This window comes from Clarias gariepinus, chromosome 25 (genome assembly GCF_024256425.1).
Source record: "Clarias gariepinus isolate MV-2021 ecotype Netherlands chromosome 25, CGAR_prim_01v2, whole genome shotgun sequence".
Taxonomy (NCBI): domain Eukaryota; kingdom Metazoa; phylum Chordata; class Actinopteri; order Siluriformes; family Clariidae; genus Clarias; species Clarias gariepinus.
In genome coordinates, this window is record NC_071124.1 from 11,187,400 (window position 1) to 11,215,128 (window position 27,729).

The 27,729-nt window shown below is 40.8% G+C and overlaps 1 protein-coding gene across 4 annotated transcripts in view; it reads right to left on the minus strand.

The window, feature by feature from the left end:
• The window catches only part of nrp1b (neuropilin 1b), a 142,386-nt gene extending 116,795 nt beyond the window's left edge, over positions 1-25,591 (minus strand). For 2 of the 4 annotated variants that reach the window (XM_053486182.1, XM_053486181.1), the window contains exons 1-4: positions 25,047-25,591; positions 22,972-23,149; positions 14,247-14,428; positions 11,275-11,502 (exon numbers count right to left, since the gene is read on the minus strand). In XM_053486182.1, the coding sequence (XP_053342157.1) occupies positions 11,275-11,502; positions 14,247-14,428; positions 22,972-23,149; positions 25,047-25,116 (658 nt within the window). In that variant the 5' untranslated portion in view covers positions 25,117-25,591. The remainder of the gene's footprint in view (positions 1-11,274; positions 11,503-14,246; positions 14,429-22,971; positions 23,150-25,046) is intronic. The other 2 variants (XM_053486184.1, XM_053486183.1) reach the window with 1 other exon arrangement.
• Positions 25,592-27,729: the final 2,138 nt, after the last annotated feature.

Sequence of the window (27,729 nt, forward strand, 5' to 3'; positions counted from 1 at the left end):
AATAAAATAGATAGTAGAACTTATTTAAAAAGCTCATTTTGTGTGACTTTAACATATGCTTCCTGTGTGTTCCTTCTGTGTGCTACACCCATTACACTGGTGGGGAATGCAGGCACATGGATTGGAACCGGGCTCACAACGGTCCCCTGAGAATACTTGGGACACTTGCTTAAAAGAAGCATCCAGCAACAAACGATGAACAAGCAGATGGGTTGGCCCCGCCACAATTGAAGTGGCATTCTCATCCCGCTATCCGGTAAAGCACAGCTTGCCTTTTTTCCTTATCAACTGATGATGCAGATAAATACAACCTGCTTAAAACTTAGATCCTAGCCCATTGCAGGCTTTCTAGCGTGCAAGCTCTACTTGCTGCACACATGTCATACCAAGGATGCAGTTGAAGAGACTCACAAAGATTGCAGTAAGGGGCTTCAGCCGGAGTGTCTCACATCATTTGAGGGGCAGAACGAGTGGTGATGGATTGTGTGCTCCGATGCCTCCCTAAAGGGGAGCGAAAAGCTGTAGACATGAGTCACAGGAGAACCAGCGGCTGCTCCAACACACTACTACATCAACATGTGTGATCGATTGATGTTAAAGCGGATGCTGCACAGAGAGGTGAATGAGAGCGGCCGCAACTGGGACCATATGATCCCATATGTTATGTTTGTGGTCCATGAAACACAACACGCCTCCACTGGTTTTATACCATTCAATGTGCTCTTTGTTCGTCAGACTGTATGACAACACCAAAGAAGCCTGGGTGGAACAGCCCTCTTCATTCTGGTCAGTTGTGGAATACGTGCAAGACTTGCAATGTAAGCACAAGACTGCAACAACTGGGTAAACGCAAATGCACTGAGCTGTACAGTGGAACCTCAGATTGCGATTAACCCAAACATACCCCACACAAGGGTTTGCAAGCGTTCCGCATGACAAGCAAAAACTTTTAGACATTTTGTAAATTTTTTATAAACTTTTAATAAATTTTGACTTGTAAAGCGAGCAAGTCTTGGTTTACTGCCATTCATTAATAAAAAATTATGAAATAAAGTAATACCTTACACGCACATCCTGTTCTTGGTTTGAGTAGGTAAAAAGTTAGATTGCGCAAAAGTTGGGCGCGAATCAAGGATCCGACGTACGGTGTAGGCAGGGCCACCGTCGATGATTCGGGGAGAAGGAGCAGGGAGGAGGGGCGGAATCATGGGAGAAGTGGTGAAGGGTCTCAGCTAAGAGGTATGGAAAACCGGATGGATTCGGAGCGCCACAGGCAGCTGGAGCCGGTAGGTGACAGGATTGATTCGAAGGGTGATGCGATATGGTCCGATGTACCTGGGGGAAAGTTTCCGAGATTCGGTATGGAAATGTAGATTTTTTGTTGACAGCCATACCTTATCACCTACATTGTACAATCGTCCCGGAGGGTGTCGACGGCGATGCTGGTTGATATATCGGTGGTTGACTTGTTGGATGGCGGCGTTTGCTTTGTTCCACAGCCGCCGACACCTGCGGACCAACTGTTGGGCTGATGGTACATCAACCTCCGGTTCTTGGTGTTCGAACATCGGAGGTTGGAAACCATGGCATACCTCGAATGGGCTTAAGTTGGTGGCTTAAGAGGTGTGGAGGTTGTGTGAGAGTTCGGCCCAGATGAGGTAGCGAGCTCAGAAGCGTTGGCAGTCAGCAACGAAACATCTTAAATAACGCTCCAGTTGTTGGTTGGTCCGCTCCGTTTGACCGTTAGTCTGGGGGTGATATCCAGAAAAGAGACTACAGGTAGAATTAATCAGACTGCAGAAGGCCTTCCAGAACCGGGCAGTGAACTGTGGCCCTCTGTCCGAGACGATGTCTTTTGGGAACCCATGCAAGCGGACTACATGTTCTAATATCAGCTCGGCTGTCATTTTAGCTGACGGGAGTCCGGCGAGAGCCACCAGGTGCACGGCCTTGGAAAACCGATCCACGATGGTGAGGATGGTGTCTTTTCCTTCCGAGGCCGGCAGGCACGTGATAAAATCTACGGCAATGTGTGTCCAGGGTCTACGGGGGATGGGGAGTGGCTGGACGTCCCCCGGTGGTGGCTGGTTGGTGTCTTTGGCCCTGGGACACACTGGGCACGCCTGGACGAACTCATCAACATCCCTGGTCATAGATGGCCACCAAAAGGCACAGCAGATGAATTGTTGGGTGCGCCGATTTCTGGGATGTCCTGATAAAGGCGAGAAGTGGCCCCACTGAAGCACTTCCGTTCTCATGGTGGGGGGGACGTAGAGTCGTCCAGTGTGTGGTCTCCTTGGCCTGCGCCTGACGCGGATGGTGATCAGGTTCTGGTGGTCGGTCCAAACGATGAATGGCTCCCTGGCACCCTGGAGCCAGTGACGCCACTCCTCCATGACCACACCCTGGGACGAGATGACAAAACCCAGGAAAGTGTTGGAGCGCTAGTGAAAAGCGCACTTTTCCAACTTACAGTACAGTTGATGGGCAAGCAGTCTCTTGAGGACCGCTTTGACGTGGAGGACGTGTTCCTCGAATGTACGGGAGTGTATGAGGATATCGTCCAGTTAAGCAAAGACCCAATGGCCTAACATGTCTCTCAGTGTGTCATTTATGAAATTTTGGAAAGTGGCAGGAGCGTTGCAGAGTCTAAACGGGATGACCAAACTTTCATAATCTCCAGTGGGGGTGATGAAGGCCAGATGTTGGCACCAGAGAGGGCATCCAGAGCAGAATTTGTAAGAGGCAATGGGTGTTGATTTTTTTAATGGTGATGTTATTGAGCCCCCGTGGTCGACACATGGGCGAAGTTCGCCCCCTTTTTTCTTAACGAAAAAGAACCCCGTGGTGGCGGGCGAGGAGAAGGGTCGGATGGTACCTTGTTGAAGTGCATTAGCGACGTACTCCTCGATAGCCTGGGTTTCGGTGGCCAATAGAAAGTAGAGATGGGTGGGGGGGGATGGCGGAACCCGGCTGAAGGTCTATCGCCAGGTCGTATGGGCGATGTGGCAGAAGGTGGGTGGCGCGCCTCTTACAGAAGACTTTAGCCAAGTCTCTGTAGACGGTTGAAATGGCGTTGGTGTCGACATCGGGGGCCTCAGACTCCCTGGAAACACGTCCCAGCCGTTGCCCGTAGGCAAAGTTCAGAACAGGTAGGGCCCCACTGTATAGCCGAGGATGATGGGTGGAGAAGAGCTGGATGTAAGGTGAAATTTAATTTTTTCTTGGTGCTGTTCAATGACCAGTGTGATGGGTTGACTTAGATTGATGATAAAAAAAGGGCCGACCGTTGACAGATGTAACTTGAACCGGCTTGGATAATGCCTCGATTTTCCACTCCCATTTTTTTGGCAAAGGTAGAGTCAATGAAGTTACCGCCGGCACCAGAATCGATGAACGCCATACTTCGGACCCGTTTGTGGATAAAAAGGGGGTTTACCTGAACCAAGAGCCGAGAAATATTGGTGATGGATCTGGAGAGTTGGAGGAAACCCGGTGAGTAACTCCCCTGTCTCACCGCGCCTGAGCGTTTCCTAGTTGGATAGGGCAGATGGCCGCGGACCTACAGGAGGCGCAGAGCCCCTCTCTGAAGCGCCGTTCTCGCTCAGCTGCGGTTAGGGAGGCACGTCCTATTTGCATGGGTTCCCCGGCTCCGGTGTCAACCACGGCAGGAGGTGGAGAGCCAACATTTCCATGGGTGGTGGGAGTGAAGGTGGTCGATGGGCGTGGAGTCGTGTAGGCAAAGGTGGGTGCTGGAGGCAAGGTTCTAGGGGCTGGCTTCGGGCGAGAGAAGAGGCGCTGCTCAATCCAGAGGGCGAGCTGAATCAGTCCCTCCAGTGTGGCGGGGAGCTCTCGCAGCGCTCCGGACATCCTACTACGAGGGGCTAGTTCGTCTTTGATCCGGGAAGCTATCCCCTCGTAGTAGGATGTCCGGAGCGCTGCGTCTCCCCAGGTGGTTTGTACTGCGAGGGTGCGGAAGTCAGCAGTATAGCGACTCACGGACGATCCACCGTGCTTTGTGCCCGCAGGATGTTCAAAGGTAATTTTTAACTGGCGGGTGAATTCATTGTATAAGTGGGCGGTGTCAGAATCAGAATGAAGGACTGCCGTGGCCCACTCAGCTGCCTGCCCTGACAGCAACAAGACGAGGAGAGCTATGCGCAATCGATCGGTGGAGTATTTGGTGGCATTAAACTTAAACACCAGATCTAGAGCAGTTAGGAAAACACTGCATCTCCCGTCCGTGCCATCCCACTTATCCGGTAAAGCTAAGAAAACATCAGGAGTTGAAGAGGGGGGGGACGGAGTAGCGACCGCTGCGACGGGAGGCTGGTTAGCCGCGCTAGCAACAGCCTAACAAAGATCCGCGTTCTCCCACCGAAGCTCCACCACCTCACGGCGCAAGGCCGCGACGTCTTGGACACTCCGGCTAAGAACCGCGAGCTCTCTGTTTAGCTTGTTAATTAGCTCGGCGTGCTGATCTACCACGTCGGATAGATGCACATAATCCGCTGGGTTTACCGCTTGAGGCTCGGTCATTCTGTCACGAAACTAACCGGGATGATCAGAATATTTAGCGGTTAGCCCTTTCTAGCGTGGGTGGTAACCCCAAACGCAAAAAGCAAGCGAGAAGGCCGGATGACCACGCGATTTAGTTTAAGGTCTCTCACAGAAGAGGAGCAAGGGAAAAATACAAATTTATGATGTGATGATTTTAGCCCCAAATTTTTTAACATAAATTTTTTATCATCGTGGAATGCAGAAAAATGCATTTTACAGGAATTTCAGCAGCAGATGCAGTGTGGCAATGGTAGCAAGAATGTTCCCAAGGCAGGGAAATTTTAATAGCAATTTAACAGACATTCAAAAAAAAAGGTATAATCTGGGGTGGTGTAGTGGTTTATTTCTAGTAATGTTCTTGTTCTGTATGTTCAAGTTTTGTGTGTTCTTCCTTTGTGCACACTTCACACACAACTGGACTAAAAAGATAATGACATTAGTATTACAGCTAGTTCGCTTAAAGTTAACGTTAACTTTTTGTGGATGCAGGACAATTGTGTAACATTAACGTTATCATATGTGGATAAAGATGTAAGGCAAATTTACAGACTGTTATTAAATACAGGTACACATGGATGTTACTTATATTTTTGTATGAAAAACAAAGACATTATAACAAAGACATAAAACTACACTATTTATAACCGCTCAAAATCTAAAGAAATTAAGGTGCCAACAAGTAACATTTGTTGTAAAAACTACTGTAGTAGCCTAGTTGTGAGTTACTTGTATCAACAGTGGCACTTTAAAAACACAGTATGAAAGACCAGTGAAACTAAAACAGTCCATTCTAGTAGCTAATTCTACTTCTAACACTAATTAATGGGTTAATTAGTTTTATTAGCACGTCCTTGGAAGAACAGGAGGGAATAATTATTCTACAAAAGATAAAAAAAATGGTTATGAGATGTACACTTGAGTTCCATATTATTACTCGGTTCTATATTTCTACTGCACTGCTTCAGTATCCTGAACACTAACACAGGGTTAATGCACTAATTACTTCTTTGCAGATAATGTAGACATAAAAACTGGTTTATATTAATTGATTAAAGTTCCAATATTTATGACAAGTGCTCAAAACATCACTTCATATCAGGGGTGTCAAACATACAACCCACTAAGGTGTCCAGTACGGCCCGTGGGATGATTTGAACAATAATATTAAATATCAAATCTTTTTTATTATCATTATTATTATTAGTTGTAGTATTAAATAAAGTCTATGTCTGGGTATTCGCTGCAATATTGTGTTTGATTTTATTAATTTTTTTATTTTATCATTGATAATTTAACTGCTCTTCTATTGGGTGATTCCATCTCAAATCAACCAGTGGGTTCCACCACATGATCACAGATTTTGCTGATTTTTTCACCAATTGTTGGTATTGGCATGAAAATAAAACCCGGCAATTTTTTTCTCCCAACTCCCGCTCGTTAAAAAATGGCAGCCATCTTGATTTTTGGCCTCGACGCGCTTCGAGACATGCCACGCCCCTTTTTGAAATCCTCTTTTCCTAGATAATTTACTTGCTATATGTCATATGGAGATGAAACTGGGTATATTTATGTAATTTTTTATGTAGATCGCAATCAGAATTTGGCTATCTCTTGTGGTTATGGAGATATTTCTGAAAAAACATTTTTTGGGGGTACCCCTTTTCGACCCCCCCAGAACCCAAGGTCTGCATGTATATATGTCACTCAAAAAAATAGGGGTTACTTCACATCACCTCAACTTGAAAATAAATAAAAACCAGAGTTGTGTTATGCCCTGTTTTATAGAAATCATCAAAAATGAATTGTCCAGGTTTTGCAACATTTTATGATTTGACACACAGAAATGTACTGCAATATCTATAGAATACTTAATGCATACATAAAATCAGCTCCTTTCAAAGTGAAAGTTACCTTAAATTCTTCTGTAATGCATATCTAGTCAAAGACTGTTTCTCTTTTAGTTCTTTTAAATAAACAGCTTGGGCCTTGGCTGTATAGTGATGAGCTGTGCAGGAGTCACATTTTTCACAAAGTCCCATAATGAAATCAGACACAGACAAAGACGTCAGAAATTTTGCCATGGCTTTCATGATTCCACTGCTTGAACTGAACAGTGTCATCTGGGTCCAAATCAGCATTTTCAAATATACCATCAAGATTAGGGCTGGGCCATATTATACCTTTCACGGTAATACCGGTACAATGTTAGGCAATGATAAGAAAATGAAATATCGCGATTGAATATGGGTAAAACGCGCATGCGCAGTGCCTTTGTTTTCATACGTTTATGGCGGAAAAAGCATGGCGGCGGCGGTGGAGAATGAGAAGGGCGAAAGCGGATCGTTGAATAAAACAGATGAACCAGAATTGGTTTGTAAAAATGGTGCAACTTCAGTAGTGTGGAACTGGTTTGGTTTTCGCCTGTCAGATACCCAACAAAGCACAAATTTTTGTAGAACATAACAAGCAAGCGGGTCGTCGTGGCATTTACAGAATGTCTGGGTTGAAAAAGAGGGATCCCATTCATTTCAAGGCATCTGTAGCTTGAAGAAATAGCGTTTATTTATTTATTTTTTTATAAAAAAATTTAATAAAAATGAATGAAGACATATCTTGGAATAAAATCAGATGTACCTTGTGTGGGGCACTAATGAGATTATTTTGGTACCAGTTTGGGGTCACCAGGTGACATGACCAAAAAGCTATTGAAGAAATAGTGATTTATTTAATAAATATAATAAATATTTGCAAATTAATTCACAATACTCAATTAATATTATCTATTAACCAGATGAACCAGAATTGGTTTGTAAAAATGGTGCAACTTCAGTGGTGTAGAACTGGTTTGGTTTTCGCCCGTCAGATACCCAACAAAGCACAATTTTTTGTAGAACATAACATGCAAGCGGGTCGTCGTGGCGAAGGGAGGAAACACCACAAACCTTTTCCATCATTTAAAGCAGAAGCACTTGTTGGAGTACAATAAAGCTGTAAAAGCACGTGAAAAACTTCCATGAGCCGTAGCATAATTTATCCATGTTTTTTGTTAGCTTGTTTTGTTTTTACTCAAGAGTTTTGAGTTTTATTATTTTACCTATTTATTTGCCACACTGCAGTTTTATGTTGCAAAGCAACTCTTTTTAAGTTTTGTGTATATTATACATGGTTATGCTCAGGATATGTCAGCCCATTTCCACTGGAAATGCCTTTTGGTTAAAATGTCAGCAAGGAATTTGCATTTGCACTGTTAAAATTTTATATAGCTTTAATGCACATACAAACAGCTGCTTGTTAATTGAAAATAAGTTGATGTTTTTTTGTTTTTTTTTGCACTAATAAAGTTTTGGAATTGTAAAGTATTTTGTCTCGTGTCAATCATATCGTCAATTATATCGTTATCGCAAATGTTCAAATATATATCGTGATAAATATTTTTGGCCATATTGCCCTTCCCTAATTAGGATGATCAGATAGTTTTGATTGGGGGCCACTGCTCACGCCTGTGCAACATATAGTCACGAGAATCCAAAAAACAGACAAGCTTTGCCATCAAGTCTTTGTAATCAGATTGTGAAGACAACAAACTACATTGGAAAGATTCAGTAAATGAATTAACATAAATGAAACACACTCACCTGCTTTTGTTTTTTTGTACTTAATTAGTACCAAGAAAAAGATGATGCAATCATCCTCAAGTTCCTTGAGTGCGAGGTCACTCATGGAGTTGGTTGGAGATGATTCAACTTTCTGATCAGTATGAACCTGAATGGTTCAGTTACAGGATACTGTTTGACAGTGATACATGTATCTTACATGTACCACCATAAAATGACACATTTACTGGTATATAAGGCCTATTGTGTAGATCCATGTACATTCACTGTATATAAAATTTGTATCAAATAGTAAAACATTTGCAAAACCTGGACAATTCATTTTTGATGATTTCTATAAAACAGGGCATAACACACCTCTGGTTTTTATTTATTTTCAAAATAAGGTGATGTAAAGTAACCCCAATTTGTTTGAGTAACATACATACATGCAGACCTTGGGTTCTGGGGGGTTGAAAAGGGGTACCCCCAAAAAAAGTTTTTTTCTGAAATATCTCCATAACCACAAGAGACAGACAAATTCTGATTACGGAATCTACATGAAAAATTACATAAATATACCCAGTTTCATCTCCATATGACATATAGCAAGTGAGTTATCTAGCAAAAGAGAATTTCTAAAAGGGGCGTGGCAAGGATTTCTGGCGCGTCGAGGCCAAAAATCAAGATGGCTACCATTTTTTAAAGAGCGGGAGTTGGGACAAAAGAATTTGGGGGTTTTTATTTTCATGCCGAAACCAACAATTGGTGAAAAAATTATCAAAATCTGAGAAGTGATGGTGGAAAATTTCTCTTCCACTGGTTGATTTGAGATGGAATCACCCTATTGCGTTTCTGCCGAAATCTCTAACACGCATGCGCATTCTAAATTGGCGCCTAAATCAAATTTCTTTGGCTATTTGAAGATGTGTGGCAAGTAATCGCGATTTAAAAAAAATGTCCAAAAAAAGAAAAATTTATCTGGAAGGGCAGATGTTTCAGGAGAAACGGAAAGAGAAGTATTTCTTCTGTGAGGTCAACGGCATCCGGTATGTTTAATCTGCTCACAAGCCGCGGCTGTGCAAAAAGAATACAACATTAAATGGCATTTAACGAGTTAAAAGCATTATGCGTGTGTGTGTGTGTATACTTGCGTATGTCAAACCTCTAGTTTTTTATTTGTTAAAGGAAAGTTCTCATTTGTAGTGTATAGTTAATGTTCATATCCAAAGTGAATGATATTTTTTTTATTTGCATTAACCATAAAGAATTTATTTTTGTATATGATTTTTTTTAAACTATTGAGTTGTTAAAGGCAGTTTTTTTTAAATGTTCAAAGGAAATAATTTGTTTTCATGTTCAAAGGAAATAATTTTTCATTCTATTACTTGGCATTGTTTTTCCCCCAAAAAGGAATAAGAGTGTTAATAAACAGTTTCTGAGGACTTGTTAAATGCATTTTTACAGAATATAGAGTATTTGTTGTAATTTGATGCACTATGATACAAAAAACAAATTCGGCCCGCACATGGTCACATTTCTTCTTACCTGGCCCTCACCCTAAAATGAGTTTGACATCCCTGCTTTATATCAATGACATATTTTAAAATATTGTAATAAACCCTCATGTACTGTATGTGTGTGAATTTGTATGTGCGTGTGTGTATTGCTTATATAGTGTACTAGCGGTAGTACCCATTGTTGAGTAAAGAGTTTGCAGAAATAGTTAAAAGGTTAAAGCTAAAAATACTGTAAGCTGATCAGCTAATCAGTAATACTATTATTTCAGGTCGAAGCCACTGAAATGTCTGCCTGTCTTTCTGAATGACAAAACTCTCTGCCTTACTTATGCAAAGATTTTTTTTTTTTTTGTGAGGTTAAATATCATAACCCTTGTTTAACTTTAGAAGTTGTACTTTCATTGTCATCCAAATACACTTCCTGTTCAGTAATCGGAGAGTGAATCACAGATGAGAAATCAAAAAAGTAGACTAGCTAAAGATTAAGTTTTGTCTTAAAATGCCTTCAGCGCATTGATCTGTCCATTCATCTTTAAAGGTTCAAACTTCATAGTCTACTGTTTATTTTATAGAGTAAGCCAAGCTGTGTCACAAGTTCATTTCTGTTTGGTGAGGATTTAGACAGTTTGTAGGTAAACTGGAGGTGGAGGTGACCATAATTTCTGTTACGTGGTGCGTATAGCAACGCCCACCTTGAGGAAAAAAGCGCTATAGTTGTCAAAAAAGAAAAAAACATGATGTTGTGACAGTCTGGCACAAAATTGGTTCTACTTAACATTTTGATTTAATTTTTGTTGCAAGTTTAACTTCAGTCAAATATGAACAACTGCTGAAGTTTCATTAAATACTTTCCAAAGAAAATGGTAGGTTCTGACTAACGTACAGACAAAACCCAATTCCATTTTCATAATGTATGCACAATGCTCTTGGAGTAAGCCATGATGTGTTGTGCTTTTGTTTATGTTTGGTGAGGATTGTGGGGGTTTTGTAGATGCATTGCCGTTGTTTCTGTGTCTTTGGCATACTGTCTATTTACGGTAAACTAGCGTGTTGATTGGCTACGCCCACCTCAACGTGAAAAAACGCTAAATTGATTGCCTCTGTTAAGTAAAACACAAAGCCATGCCTTCCTCAAGGAAAAAAGCGATAGATGCTATAACGAAATCTGACAATCTGCTCATAACGTTCTACTTAACAGTTCGATTTCATTTATACAGCAGGATTAACTACAGGCAAATACCAAAGGACTGCAAAAGTTTTATTAAATTCTGTCCAGACAGTTTTGAATGGGGTCACCACATCCGGTCCAGTATAAAACTAAACTATGATATAGTAAAAAAATATATATATATAAATACCATTCAATAAATTATACTGTAAATAACCTTAGGCCAACTGGATTTTTAACTAAACAACAAAAAACTTGATGGGCACATGAATTTATATAATTTATATATATATATATATATATATATATATATATATATATATATATATATAAATTATATAAATTCATATATATAATTTATATATATATATATATATATATATATTGTTTGGATTAAATCATTTTAAAATTTAAATTTTATTTAATCTCCTACCTGTTGGATATCCATCCCAGATTTCTAAGTAGTCATAACGGCATGAAGCTCCAGCTGGTGGTGTTGTGTCAGATTCCATGTCAAAAATCTCAAACTCCAACACAATCTCTGACATCTTTGGTGCAAAGATGATGAATGTGCACTCCAGGTTGTTGGGATATTTATCAGGGAAGCCTGGTGTCTGAATCATCCCACTTAGAGCAGTGAAGTTTCTGGAACATTCTGTGACTAAGACATCCAGAAAGCCATGGAATGTTTAGTCATGGGATGCATGGAATACATAGTACTACATAGTACATAGTATGAAATACATAGTATAAAAGCACAAAATGCTATCTAGAATTACATAAACATGTTTTAATTATATGTGATTGTGGCAGGTCTTAGTATTACAGTAGGCAAATACAACCTCATATGAACAACAACACGGTGACAATATTTATTTAAAAAAAAAATGAAGCCAACATGAAAAACATGTGGCCAATACTAAGAACCCCCTTACTGCTTCCACAGGAGTTAAGAGTATAAGTTGCACTTAATCATCATGCTTTGATTATTTGATTAATTGATCAAAAGTTAGTGTGCAGAGCTCTATAAAAGAAGTATTGGCAGTTTGCTGGTCTGATACATTTACATCACCCCAAGGTCAAAATAATAGACAGACCCTAAAAGCACATAGAGGACTCAACTAAACAATTTGTTTGGAAGGGGTGACAGTAGAATGCCTCTTCCGTCTTAAAAGAACATGAAGGCATGATTGAGGTTTGCAAAACTGAATGTGAACAAATCACTTGACTTCTGAAACAATGTCCTATGGACAAATTTCCATTTATTGGCAGGCATCAAGCAAAGAAAAAGAGATTGCTAAAACTACTAAACTTGGGTTAAAATCTCCCCAACACATTATTAAAACCTGAAAGAAGTGGTAAACCATTATCTTCGAAGAAGTGTGATCAGAAAAAAAATCTGAATCATCGTGAGATCAAAAACTAACAGTAAAAAATATGTTAATAGTGAATTCAAGAACATTTTCACACTGTGAAGAGAACTTAAGGGTTTGGACTTAACAGTTGTGTAGCCGCAACTAAATCACTTACTGTATCAGTGAGGCTAATGAACAAAAAGTCTTCATTTTGTTAGGGAGCATAAAGTGCAGACTGTGGAGCATTGAAAAAGGTCATGTTGTCTGATGACTTTAGATTTACCCTGTTCCAGAGTGATGGGCACATCAGGAAGAAAGGTAGATAAAATCATGCACCCATTATGCCTAGTACATTCTAAACAACCCTGACGGGGAGGTTGGTGAGGTCTAGGGTCAGCAATGTTATGTGCCCAAAAAATGAGGTCAGTTGGCTAATTAAATACACTAAATGACCAAGCTTTTCCATCAATGGATTTACTCTCCTCTTGATGGCATAGGCATATTAGAAGATAATGATGTGATTTAATGAAATCAGATTTTGAAAGACTGGTTTATGGAGCATGACGGACATTTTCACAAATGGATTGTCCACCACAGAGTCCACACTGTAACCCCATTGTAAATCTTTGGGATGTGTTAGAGAAGACTTTACACAGTGGCCAATTTTTTTTTATAACTCTTACAAATAATAACAACAGTCGGTTGTTATTTTAAAACAAGAAGGTAAGCTTGTCTGGAATAATTCTTACAAGAACAGTATTGTCAAGTGCATTTCCAAAACCCATCAAGCTCAATGATGAAAATTACCACTGCTGCAGAGGAGAAGTTCATTTAAAGATACCAGCCTCAAAAATCACCAATTAAAAGCACCTCAGATTAGGGTAATTGTGAAGGCGTTAAAGAGCATAAGCAGCAAATACATCTCAATATTGACCGTTCTGCAAAGGCTTAATCACAGAAGTGAAGACTTTAATTAAAATTAAACAAACCAAGACAACACAAGTCTAGTAACATAAGTAACCCACAAATACTTTCACAAGCGAGGTCCATAACAACTTGACTCAATATAAGACAGATGTGCACTCTGAAAAATTGAGTCCAACATAAAGTCCCTGGACACACGGTGCCCCGCAAAAATTATCCCTGACAATACAGGATATGTCTTCTGAATACTTAAGAAACGGCGAGCCACTCACTGCACCAGTTAGAGTTGAATAACTTGGCTGAACCATATTAATTACTGCCATAATTGTCCAATGAAAGGCTCTTAAATTTAAATTTAGCGAGAATGAAAGAAAAGGTGTACAGTTCAGTGGTGAGACCAGCGATGCTCTACGGCTTAGAGACAGTGGCGCTGAAGAAAAGACAGGAGGCAGAGTTGGAGGTAGCAGAGCTGAAGATGTTGAGGTTCTCTTTGGGAGTGACAAGTTTATCAGAGGGACAACCCACGTTAGATGTTTTGGAGATAAAGTCAGAGAGACCAGATTGAGGTGGTTTGGACATGTTCAGAGGAGAGATTGTGAATATATCGGTAGAAGGATGCTGAGGTTGGAACTGCCAGGCAGGAGGTCTAGAGGAAGACCAAAGAGGAGATTTATGGATGCAGTGAGAGAGGACATGAAGAGAGAGAAGAGGATGCAAAGGATAGGGTTAGATGTGGCAACCCCTGAAGGGGAACAGCCGAAAGACAAAGAAGAAAGGCTCTTAAATGTTTGTTTAGTTATATCCAGGTGGTGATTAGATATTGGGCAAAACAGACATTAATTAAAAAATCTAACGTCAGAAACCATTAAATTTAAAATAATGACACAAAAAATGAAATCATAAATATAATATCATAATAATAATAATAATATTTTGTCAAAAACTACACACTATATGCATATGAATGTAGAAATTTCAGGAACAAACAGCATTTGACAAGTATTTTTTAGCAAATATCTTACCACATTATGCATGTTTGAGCATGTGTTCAAAAAAATATATACACTGTGTGTGTGTGTGTGTGTGTGTGTGTGTGTGTGTGTGTGTGTGAGAGAGAGACTCAGACCTGCTCTGTGCAATTCATAGCGGATGCTGAAACCTGCACCAGTGGTCTCGTAGTCAGAGTTGAATTTGATCAGCAACAAATTTCCGCTAGAGGTGATTGGGGATGGAGCAATCTTACCACAGTACTTCCCCACCAAACTCGCCTTCTCACTGTCCCCATCGTACACCTCCAGAAAGTCATACCTACACGCGCGCACACACGCACACATACACACACACAGAGCCCAACATACACAGTAGAATAAACAGCCTTTATTAAAAAAATGTTCACTTAATTTTGGTATCACTCATTTTTGCTTAAACCAGTGGTTCTCAAACATTTTCTGTCATTCCCCACTTAAGGGGGTGGGCGAATTTTCAAGCCCCACTTGTCAACAAAATGATAACGAAAACGGCCAAGTGTACTATTTATTGAAATATCAATTTCTAAACCAATAAGAACAAATAACGCCAAGTTCAAAACAGATAAAATACACGTGCAATTGTTATAACAGGCTTACTTCGTCACTTATCTAGAGCTTTAAGTCGAGTGGCTTAATCCGGACAATCCGTGGCAGGGGGGCATTTTAGCGCATAACACCTGTTTGTGTCCGCCGTAAAGTTAGTTTGATATTCGCATCTCCGAATTCAATAGCTGCTTAAATAAACCCGCGAATAAGATACCCAGATATATTTCCTCTCTACATTGTCTTTAAGCTCCATCCGCCTTAAATTATACATGTTTAAAAGCATAAACACCATTATTCTCTACGGCGCAACGAATGATTTAGGGATCATCGCAAAATGCCGCACAGCAACAAAAAGCATAGAACGATATTGATCTTCCCTTCTGTTCAGCGCCTGAAGGATCAAAAAGCAACTTTTTTACCACACTGGAAACCAGAAATGCCAGACTAGTACTGCCTGATAAAATATTAATTTTTAACAAAAATACAGAAACATTAGCATACACATTGGAATAAATGAAATTACATATAAAATACCAAATGTTTCCTTATATATTGTTCCTTTGCACATAACATGCCGATGTTAAACCATTATTGTTGCACTGTGGTTCCACTTTTTCTCTGATGTTAATTTACTTGTATTAATGATCCATTTCTTTGCGTGTGATTGTTTAGTTCAGAGTGTCCGATCTTTATTTTCAATAAAGAAAAGCATGAATTAGAATAGGTACTTTCCTATTATTTTCCACTAATTCCCTCCCGTTCATTGCGCCCCACCTGTCATGTCTGTATTCCCCACTAGTGGGGTGCGCCCCACACTTTGAGAACCACTGGCTTAAACCAACAAAGTGATACAACTGGGAAATAACTGTGCATACAATGTTGTACATTAGTTTAATTAGTAAAATCAATCACCCTCAGAACATAACTAGCAGTACTGATTTGCATAACTTTTACTAAAATGATCTTATAAAAGTTTTGTGTGATTGCAATTGAGGTCCTGACCTTAGTGAATTTCCAATGCTGTAAGTCAATGAATAACGTAAGGGCCATATTTCATTCTTGTGATTTGTTGTTATGTTTATCTTATTTCAGTTTATTAGTTAAGCATTAAGCATTAAGTATCATACTCATAATTTGTATTGTGACATCATTTCATGGGTTGTTCTGTTACATCATCCCACAGTTATGCAGTTCCATGTCTATCACGCACGTTAGTTGTAGTTGTTGTTAAGACACGGAAGGATACAGAAAGGTGTGGAGCACACAAGCTTTTGACCGTGAAAATAAAATAAGTTGTCGTAACTGTAATCTATCGAAGCTACAGAACACAGCAAGCGACTTGTCGTGACTACAGTGGATTTATGCAAGAAACTGTAACAACCGTTGTTTTTGATGTTGAAAATAAACAAGAGACAAAGAAATCAACGAAACGTCTGATGTTATCAGTGACACTGTGTAGCTAAAGACACGCGTCAGAACTTGTGAATAACATGCATGTACATTAAAGTCAAAAGCTTGCTCTGCTGCAAAAATGAAGCTAAGTGATTTAAGAGTGTAAACGTGGAGTGAAGAGCACGCCTACGACTTCAAAAACGCGCATCGACTGCCAACAAGCAACCGAAACCGAAAGCGATAAACGGACTTTGCCTGCTTTAAATTTCACTATGTCAGACGGCGAGGACAACGCTGCTGTCGCCGAACCTGAGCATGTGATGGCGCCCGACGACAAGGAACGACAAAAACGAACGCGAACATGATGGGCGAAACTCGTAAATGTCTAAATTGCTGTGCGCCACAAAATTCAGGAAAAGGGTAGAGACGTGGATTACAGAAACTCAGAACCGCTCTAAGCCGCCTCAAACATTCGACGACGGAGTTTTACCAGAAGACAGTGTGTCAATGGTGGAATCAAGGACGCTCGCGCCTGACAAGCACGGAAGCGTAGTGACGGCAGCATCCAAAAGGTCCTCAACATCTACAGCATCCTTAGCTCGGCTAAAACAGGCAGAAGCTGACAGAGCATCCTTGCTGGCTGAAGCAGCAATCTTAGAGCAACGGCAGGCGTTAGAAATAGAGGAAGCACAATTCCAAGCACGATTAAAGGTTAAAAAGGAAAGGCTGGAACTCGAAGCGAAGCTTGCAAAGGTTAATGCAAAAATAAAAGTGTATCAGGGTTGTGAAGAACGGCAAGGTCCTGCAAGACAGGACGTGACCATCGAAACGCGTGGTGCATGCGCTTCCAAACCGGAGCACAAAGACCACTGCGACCACAGTTCGGCAACGGAATATCTTAAGCTGCCATCACGCCTCCGAGCAACCCACTTAAGCATGCCAGTGAGTGCCAAACCCATAATGTCAAGCACCCTAGTGGAACGGCCCACCCAAGGTAACGAACACTCACATAGTGGAGCCTCAGGGTAGGATGCCACTTCAGGCAGATCTTACTGAAATGTTTGCGAAGAGTCAGAGGCAACTTTCCTTACCTCCGCGCAACGTTCCTCCATTCTATGGTGACCCTCTTGAGTTCACGTCCTTTGTAAGAGCTTTTAAACATGCCATCGAAACCAAAAATGATAGCAATCTGGAAAGGCTGTCCTTTCTCGAGCAGTATACTGAAGGACAGCCTAGGGACCTAGTGAGAAGCTGCCAGCTCATGCCAGAACATCGTGGTTACGCAGAGGCTATGAAACTGTTACATGACAATTTCGGAAATAGACAAATAATCACTACAACGCTGATGCAAAAGGCACTCAACTGGCCAGAAATAAAGTCAGAGGACGGAAAGTCGCTGAAAACTTTCTCCCTGTTCCTAGTAAAATGTTACAATACCATGTCAAGCATCGATTACATGGATGAGCTAGACAATGCTACCAACTTGAGGAGCGTTGCCTCAAAACTGCCCTACAAATTGCGTGAAAAATGGAGAAGCCACGTATACGAGTACGAGGAGCGCAATCAGGAAAGAGCCAAGTTCGTGCAGCTGATGAAATTCGTAGAACGAGAAGCAAAAGTAATGTCCAACCCACTTTTTGGAGGTTTGAACGTTTCGACTAGTGGTAAAAAACACAGCAACAAATCCCCTCCAGGATTCAAGCAAAAAATGGAAGAAAAGAGAGGTAGCAGCTTTGCGACCGGCGTAAAACAGGTTGGTAAAAATCATAAAGACTCAATTACAGTAAAGAGTAGTGGTGCATTAGTTATTAGTGCCTTCACTAAACCTTGTGCATCCTGTGAGCAAGATCATACCCTAGATGAATGCCACCAGTTTAACAATGAGACATATAAGGTCAAATTGGACTTTCTAAAAAAGAATGGATTCTGCTTTGGCTGTTTAGTAAAAGGACATTTAAGCAAAGACTGCACGAAGAAATTCCATGTCAGTTGTGCTCAAAGAAACATCCTCGCATGCTACACATTGCAGCAAAAGACACAGCTTAAGCGATCGTAAAGGCTGACGAAACCGAACCAGTTCAAACATTGCCTGTTACAGCGAGTCACGAAACGAGTGCATGTATCGGGGCTGGAGATGACTGTATTCTCTCCATAGTACCTGTTAAAATAAAGTTCAAGAAAGGTAACAAGACAATACAAGTATACGCCTTTATGGACCCAGGTAGCTCTGCTACCTTTTGTACAGAGTCATTAGCAAGGCGATTAAACGTACAAGGTAAAAAAATTGACATCATGTTAAGCACCATGAACGCGAGGAAACAAGTAGAAAGTTACGTGCTTACTGACCTAGAGGTTAGTAGTCTGGAAGAAAACACCTTTGTTGAACTCCCCAAGGTGTTCACACTAAAGAGTATCCCAGTCTCAGTGGAAAACATTCCACAACAGCACGACATCGATAAGTGGCCATAACTCAGTGAAGTAAAACTGCCTCACATTAATGCTGGAGTTGAAATTCTCATAGGTAACAAAGAGCACAGGCTCCTAGAACCATGGCGAGTAATTAACAGCAGGCACAATGGGCCATATGCAGTAAAGACTGCTCTTGGATGGACCATAAATGGACCTCTTCGAGAGTCGGTCGAGGAAGGCACATGTGACAATGAGCAAGTGAGCGTTGCAGTCAACAGAGTCTCCATCGAAAATGTAGAACAAATGCTGATACAACAGTACAACCATGATTTTCCTAAACGGAACTGTGATGACAAAGCTGAGTTGTCACAAGAGGACTATCAGTTTTTAGACTCTGTAACTAACTCCCTGCAATTTACCGATAATCACTTCTACATCGGTCTCCCATTTAAGAAAGCAGCTATTCAAATGCCCATTAACCAAAGCGCAGCCATGCAGCGCGCACTGAACCTCAAACAGAAGTTTAAGCATAACCGCTCCTTTTATAAAGAGTATTTAAACTTCATGAACGACATGTTTGAGAAGGGTCATGCAGTCAAGGTTCCCCACACCCCACCTAAGTCGACAAGACGGGCAAGTGTGGTACATACCTCACCATGGTGTGTACCATCCTCAAAAGAAAAAGCTAAGGGTAGTCTTTGACTGTGCTGCCAGCTATCAGGGAATATCATTAAATAGCGAGCTTCTGCAGGGACCCGACCTGACAAACTCACTTATTGGGGTGCTCACACGCTTTAGACAAGAGGAAGTTGCCATGATGGCAGATGTGGAAGCCATGTACTATCAGGTTGGAGTTCGGGAAAAGGACACAGACTTGTTGCGTTTCCTGTGGTGGCCGAATGGAGACGTGAGTCAGGACTTGGTTGAGTATAAAATGGTCGTTCATTTGTTTGGTGCAAAATCATCTCCAAGCGTAGCTAACTTCGCCCTTAGGAAAACAGCAGAGGAAAACCGCAGCAATGCATCTGCCGAGGCAGTCAACACAGTACTTAAAAACTTTTATGTAGACGACTGATTGAAGTCTGTTTTTAGTCATAATCAAGCAGTTGCGCTACATAGTAATCTCACCAAACTGTGCGCAAGTGGAGGGTTTCACCTCACCAAGTGGGCAAGTAATAGTCGTACATTGCTAGCCTCCATCCCTGAGTGTGAGAGAATTAAAGACATGAGGGACTTAGATTTGAGTAAAGACGCACTCCCTGTTGAGAGAGTTCTAGGGGTGCTGTGGTGTATTAATTCAGACACGCTCAAGTTCAAGATTAGTTTAAAAGAGCGGCCTGTGACTAGAAAAGGAATCTTGTCAGTCACTAGTTCAATTTATGACCCCTTAGGCTTCCTTGCACCAGTCATACTGCCAGCTAAGATCTTAATGCAGCAGTTATGTAAAGAGAGACTCGCTTGGGACGATGACATTCCCGAACAATTTATAAAAAGATGGAGGGCCTGGCTACACGAGTTGCATCAATTGTCTGAGTTTAGTGTAGCAAGATGCGTAAAAACCAGTTGACTTTGGAGTCACAACTACAGCACAACTTCACCACTTCTCAGATGCAAGTGAAATGGGATATGGAGTTGTCTCGTACATTAGGTTAGTAAATGCTGATGGACTCACACACTGTGCATTCATAATGGGGAATTCTCGCGTAGCGCCCTTGAAACAAACTACTATCCCCCGAATGGAATTGACAGCGGCAGTGGATGCTGTAAACAACGACAAAATGTTGAAAGGTTGACTGGAAATAGAACTGCTGGACTCTGTGTTTTGGACCGACAGCACAACTGTCTTGAGATACATTGTTAATGAAAAACTTCGCTTTAAAACCTTTGTCGCTAACAGAATCTCCATCATACGAGAGTCAACCAAGCCACAGCAGTGGAGGTATGTCAACACTTCAAAAAACCCAGCTGACGCTGCCTCCAGAGGAGTCTCCTGTGAAAAATTCATGAAAAACAACAATTGGATCCATGGTCCCCCCTTTCTTGAAACACCAGAGAGTAAATGGCCTGAGAACATTCATGATCTGTCGACGAAAGAGGATGACATTGAGATCAAACACTCAGCCTCAGTGAATCTCGTAAAAACTACAGAGAGCACAGATGCCGTGAGTAAACTGATTAACTATCACTCTGACTGGTATAAGTTAAAAAGATCTGTTGCCTGGATTCTTTGCGTTAAAGATATGCTTAAACAGAGAACAAAAAGGATTAAGGGACAGGCAAACAACTCAATAACAGAAAACCATAAGTCTCTAACAATTAAGGACTTAACAAGGGCAGAAAACAAAGTCATTAAGTTCGTTCAAAACCAAAAATTCAAAGACGAAATTTCCATGTTACAAAAGGGTAATGTGCTCCGTAAAAAGAAACAGTTGTCTCTCCAAACTAGATCCAGTACTGCAGAATGGAGTGCTAAGAGTTGGAGGACGTCTTGGTAGGTCTGCAATGCCTGAGCATGCAAAACACCCTGTCATTATACCCAAAGACTCACACATTACAACCCTAATCTTAAGAAACACTCACGAACAGGTCGGACATTGTGGAAGGAATTATATGCTTTCAAAATTGCGGCAGAAATACTGGATTCCGACAGCAAATTCCCTTGTGAGAAAGTTTCTGTCCAGTTGTGTGACATGCAGAAAGATCAGAGCGAAGAATAGTGAACAAAAAAATGTCAGAACTGCCTTGCGATAGAATAACACCAGATCACCCACCGTTCACTAACGTAGGGGTAGACTATTTTGGACCCTTCGAGGTCAAACGGGGTAGAAGTAATGTTAAAAGATATGGCGTATTGTTTACTTGTCTGACAACAAGAGCCGTGCACATTGAAGTCGCGCAGTCATTAGATACAGACTCCTGCTTAAATGCTATTCGACGCTTCATGTGCAGAAGAGGCCAGGTGTCAGTTATGAGAAGTGATAATGGAACAAACTTCATAGGCGCTGAGACTGAATTGCGTAAAGCTATCCAACAGTGGAATTAGTCAAAAATTGAAGGCGTCCTCATGCAAAAGGGGATACAATGAATATTTAATCCTCCTGCTGGGTCTCACTTCGGTGGAATATGGAAAAGGCAGATAAGGTCAGTTAAAAAAATCTTAAGGTCTGTACTAAAAGAACAAACACTAAACGATGAGAGCTTGCACACATTCCTGTGTGAGGTGGAAGCTATAATAAATGATCGTCCCCTTACCACCGCTACAGACGATCCCACAGACCTGGAGCCCCTGACACCTAACCACCTGCTGCTGATGAAAAAACAGCCAAACTTGCCTCCTGGTCTTTTCAAAATAGAGGACATTTACGCACGTCGCAAGTGGAAGCAAATTCAGTACCTTGCCGACCTATTCTGGAAGCGATGGGTGCGTGAATACTTGCCCTTGCTTCAGGAGCGCCAAAAATGGTCTCAGGTGAGGAAAACCTCTCGCGAAAACATCACGAAAGTGTTCCCTGATAAAAAAGGACTTGTGAGACGTGTACTGGCCAAGACTAAAACCAGTACCCTGGAAAGACCCATCGATAAGCTGTGAAATGGACTGTTAATTACCTTATAAAGTAGTCATGTTCCTTTCATTTGGTACGCAGCGATATGAATACCTTAAGTTAAACCGTTAACAAATGTCTAAAGTGTTAAGAAAGTTAATTCTAAAGTGTTAAGAAAGTTAATTCAAATTTTAATCCAATAGTAAATGTTGTGGCCCAATGGTAAAAAAAAAAAAAGAAAAAACAACAAAACAAAAAAATGTGTGTAATTGTCAGTCTTCCTGCCTGTCAATTAGGGGCTGGAAATGTAAGGGCCATGTTTCATTCTTGTGATTTGTTGTTATGTTTATCTTATTTCAGTTTATTAGTTAAGCATTAAGCATTAAGTATTATACTCATAATTTGTATTGTGACATCATTTCATGGGTTGTTCTGTTACATCATCCCACAGTTATGCAGTTCCATGTCTATCACGCACATTAGTTGTAGTTGTTGTTAAGACACAGAAGGATACAGAAAGGTGTGGAGCACACAAGCTTTTGACCGTGAGACAGTAAGCTAAAAGGAATACAGTAAAATAAGTTGTCGTAACTGTAATCTATCGAAGCTACAGAACACAGCAAGCGACTTGTCGTGACTACAGTGGATTTATGCAAGAAACTGTAACAACCGTTGTTTTTGATGTTGAAAATAAACAAGAGACAAAGAAATCAACGAAACGTCTGATGTCGTCAGTGACACTGTGTAGCTAAAGACACGTGTCAGAACTTGTGAATAACATGCATGTACAAATAAGTCAAGGAGGTTGATTATTTATTTATATAGACTAACAGTCAATAGTATGAACACACCTTCTAATTCAATGTTTTTTGTTTTATGATATGTATATTTTGTCAAAATGTGAGGTGGATGGGGTTGATGAGGTGACACTTACTTGCACTCACGGCTCTCTATGTCGAAATGTGGGTTGAAGTTTATGAGGATCCGTTTGTTCGGGTCAGGCGCGCTGATGAGCCACACGCACTGCTGTGAGAGCGGGTACCCCGACGGGTAGCCAGGTGACGTCACGTACCCAGCGCTTGTGATTGTAATATTACCACCACAAGTGCTGTCTGCAGTTCAAACACAGAAATAAAAATAATAGAGACCAGGGCCCTTTTTTCCCGGGAGATAAGGAAAGGAGCACGTTTTTTTCAGCCTGTACTTTAATAATAATAATAATAATAATAATAATCAACATATGTTTCACATTTTTCTTTTGGTTTTAAACTCCTGTGTTGTTGCTGACTTCTGTGTTCTTCACTGAGTATTTTACAGCACACACCCTCACACACAGTTAAATAAATAAATAAATAAATGTTATGTGGTGAATGTAAGGTGACACACGGTTTTGCATGCAGTTTTACCGTCAAGTTAAATTGGCTTCCCTTTCTAAAAAAAAAGGAAATTAAAAAAAATTAAAGACCAACAAAAAAATGCCATATTCATATTGTCAAACTGTAATTTGTCAGAATCATGCCAAGAGAAGTCAGTGTAAAGTTGGCGTGGCATGGGAAAAAATTTTGAGGACGCCAGCTGAGAGACGATCTCTATGTCTTTATTTAATTGATCACTTTGTGTCTTGTACTTCATATGTTGCCGCCTAAACAGCCAACGAAATGTGACCAAACAAACGTCTAGAGTGCCCTGTATGATATTCAAAACCATATGCAGACGTCTATTGTCTCGCTGCTACACATCTGCACACACATGCACACAAACACCAGTCCACGTTTGACCAAAAGATACACACTCTCACACAGTTCTCAAGATTTAATTTATGCAACTCCCTCCCAGATGCATAATTACATGCTTAAAAGACTCAGATAATCAATTAAAGAAGCATTTATTACAAACTAAATTAGGAAATGTTTCGCTTATATCTAAATATAGAGCAAGCTACATGTATTAAACATTTGATATAAACTAAATGAATTTGACCCAAAAACTTATTTTCTGTGTTACAAAAGTTGCAGTATTATGACCACTACAGTAAATTAACCGTCGAATTAAACAAATTATTAGTCCAAAATAATCGTTTTAAAATGTAAAAAATCCTGTAAAGTGAATATTAAGCGTCCAGTTATGCATGTGGGAGAGGAGTTGGTTAAATTAAATGATGTGACTGATGCCTTTTGAATACAATATTACGGAAAATTATCTACATTTAGTAGAAAACAGTTAATTCAATTCGTACAGTTACAGTAAGCTATTGCGTGGACAACGCTGACTGGACAAGAAGCTTTCCATCCATGAGTGGGAATATCCTTAATTAACTTGACGTGCACGTCCCGTCCAGATCACAGAATGTTATTTCCTCTTAAATAACTCAGGAAACATGGAAACAAACAGAACAACAGTAAACGGCTAAACGGTAAAATATAGGTTTTCTTATGGTACCTAAGTGATTATTGCAGAAAAATAAGCGGGGACGTGCAGTATTAAATGTTTCGCTTTTTTAGTAATAATGATGCTCTTTATTTCTAAGCCTAAGATCTACATAATGTTGCTTTTTCGAATGTGCTCATGTTTTTTCTTACCACACCACCAGTTCCCACGGTATTGTGAGGAAGTTTGGCATGTTTCTGATTATAAATGTAACCACCGTAAAACAATTTTGCGCTCTCTCTCTCTCTTGCGCGCTCTCTCTCTCTCTCTCTCTGCGACAGCGTAGTGCAACTTAAGTGTGTGTGTGTGCGTGTTTTAATGTGCACCTACTGAGCGATACAAAGGGGCGCCCCCATATCCACTGTTTCCTGCGCCCTTTCGAATGTGTAAGCGCGCGCGCACACAAAATTAAACACATATGCCTACATGCAATAGAGAAGTAGAAAAGTCGATAAGAACGCAATATTCCAGATGTGTAAAAAGAAATATTGGAACTCGCACACTTCGTTTACTTTCTCCAACATCACTAAAGCTCAAAACACCACCCATTCTATCGCTTAAACATAACAAAAGCCAACTCACCGATCTGAGTTAAAACAGCAGACGAAGACATTCCCATTACAGTGGCAAACAGTAACGCCACGTACATCATCAAAATGTGAAATTCCACACAACCTGCAACGATCTGTTCTGGTATTCCGGCACTTTTAGGTCTTAAAGCTTAGCTTGAAGTCTCCGACCAGAGACCAACTTAGCTCATGTGCATTCTACTGCCTTTGGTCTGTTCGAGATGTCAAAATAACGAGGAAAAAAAACCTTAAAATTAAATTTCAGGTGAAAACTTCCCGACGTTGCGTTTTACAGGTTTCAAATGCAAACATGCTCAAAACAACTGAACAAGCGTTAGTGCGTTTTCTGTTGAGAGTCGGCAGCATCTGCTTTGCTGAAGCTGACAGGATACTGCCTTCCTTGTAAATCTTGCGCATGTAGTCTCCTCCACTATAAGGGTCACTTCCTGCTTTTCTTTCAGTGTCTTAAGACAGGTTCTATAGTAACCTACCACCCCGCCCCTTAGCTGGATACGCATAGTACTGAGCGGACAGATGGTGATCTCTGGCTCTAAGCCAACGTTTAAACTCTGCTTTCTCTGCGTTTACCCAAATACTGGTCAGTTAAAGTGGTTCGTGAAATTGAGCACACGTGCTCGAGCGCAAAACCCCATCCTGCCTCCTCCCCCGTATAAATATGGTAATGACTCCACTTTGGCAAAACCAAACGAAAAAGCAATGGCAAAAGCAAGCAAGAAGAGAAACTTCACAGAATGTGAATTGGAGGTGCTCCTATCGGAGGTAGACCGGAGAAAAACTGTGTTACTTGCAAGTTTGTCCTCCGGAATTAATAACAAAAAAAAAAAAAACTTAGCTGGAATAATATCTTTAAATACATCATTTACCAAGAAGCCACCCATCGTGCACCCTGCCACCTTGGAGCCTCATCCCAACCATGCTGTTTGTGAGGATAAATGAATCATGGGTTGACCCAGGCCACCTTGCCACAATATTTGTTAGGCGCATTTAAGCATCACATATTATTTGCACGTTTATTGAATGGAAAAGTTTTCGATTCACGTATGCAAATTTGTCTTCAGATGGCACCTTTATAGCAATGTGCGTGCAGTCGATCGCTCCGATTACATTAGGAAGATCGCTGCAAATTGCGCTTTGAGGTTTGGCTGGTCAACTGCATGATATGCAAACCTTATATATCTGCTAGACATGCGGATGATCCCGTCCCATACAGCTGGCATTGCACGGTTTAAAGACGACTGGCTAAACCTCGAGCGGTCTGCCAGTTCCTTTTGGAAAGAACCAGTTGCCAGGAAACCAAGCGTTGTCAGCACCTGTAAGGAAACGGGTAATGCGTGGCTCCTCGCTGTCTATCTTTCCAAATTTGGACCCAACTCAGCACAGAGCTCCAAGAGGATAGCTCTTGGAAATCTGAAACGGCTAATAAGCCAGTCATTATCGTGGGAGCAGAAAATGACTGTGATCCCTAAAAACGCGTTCCCTTCGGATTCGGCCATTGACAATCTAATAAGGCTAACACTGCCATTACCATAGACTAAGGGTTGTATACATTTGCAAATGCTTTTATATGTTATAAATCACATATGTTGTAGAAAAATATTGTGTCAATTAACCCATTTTATCAATTATAAATTAATAGCAATGTTTTTCACGTGTCTGTGCGATACTTTGTGGTGTGCAATTTAACATAATTGCCTCTAGGAGTCGCCAAAAGAAATAAAACAAACACACACAAGAAATACATGTACGCCAGACATGAAGTTGGCGTGGAAGAACGCACATTCTCACGTTAATTTCACTGTTAGTAAATCCGACCGTGAGCGTGAAAACTGGCATAAGTCGAGCACCTTCCAAAAAGTTCAACTTTTGTCTCGTCGGTGCACAAGGTATTTTCCCAAAAGTCTTGGCAATCATTGAGATGTTTTTTAGCAAAATTGAGACAAGCCTTAATGTTCTTTTTGCTTAAAAGTGGTTTGCGCCTTGGAAATCTGCCATGCAGGCCGTTTTTGCCCAGTCTCTTTCTTATGGTGGAGTCGTGAACACTGACCTTAATTGAGGCAAGTGAGGCCTGCAGTTCTTTAGATGTTGTCCTGGGGTCTTTTGTGGCCTCCCGGATGAGTTGTCTCTGCGCTCTTGGGGTAATTTTGGTCAGCCGGCCACTCCTGGGAAGGTTCACCACTGTTCCATGTTTTTGCCATTTGTGGATAATGGCTCTCACTGTGGTTCGCTGGAGTCCCAAAGCTTTAGAAATGGCTTTATAACCTTTACCAGACTGATAGATCTCAATTACTTTTGTTCTCATTTGTTCCTAAATATCTTTGGATCTTGGCATGATGTCTAGCTTTTAAGGTGCTTTTGGTCTACTTCTCTGTGTCAGGTAGCTCCTATTTAAGTGATTTCTTGATTGAAACAGGTGTTGCAGTAATCAGGCCTGGGGGTGACTACAGAAATTGAACTCAGGTGTGATAAACCACAGTTAAGTTATTTTTTACCAAGGGGGGCAATCAGTTTTCGCACAGGGCCATGTAGATTTGGATTTTTTTTTCTCCCTTAATAACGTAAACCTTCATTTAAAAACTGCATTTTGTGTTTAATTATGTTATCTTTGACTAATAGTTAACGGTTTTTGATGAGCAGAAACATTTAAGTGTGACAAACATGCAAAAGAATAAGAAATC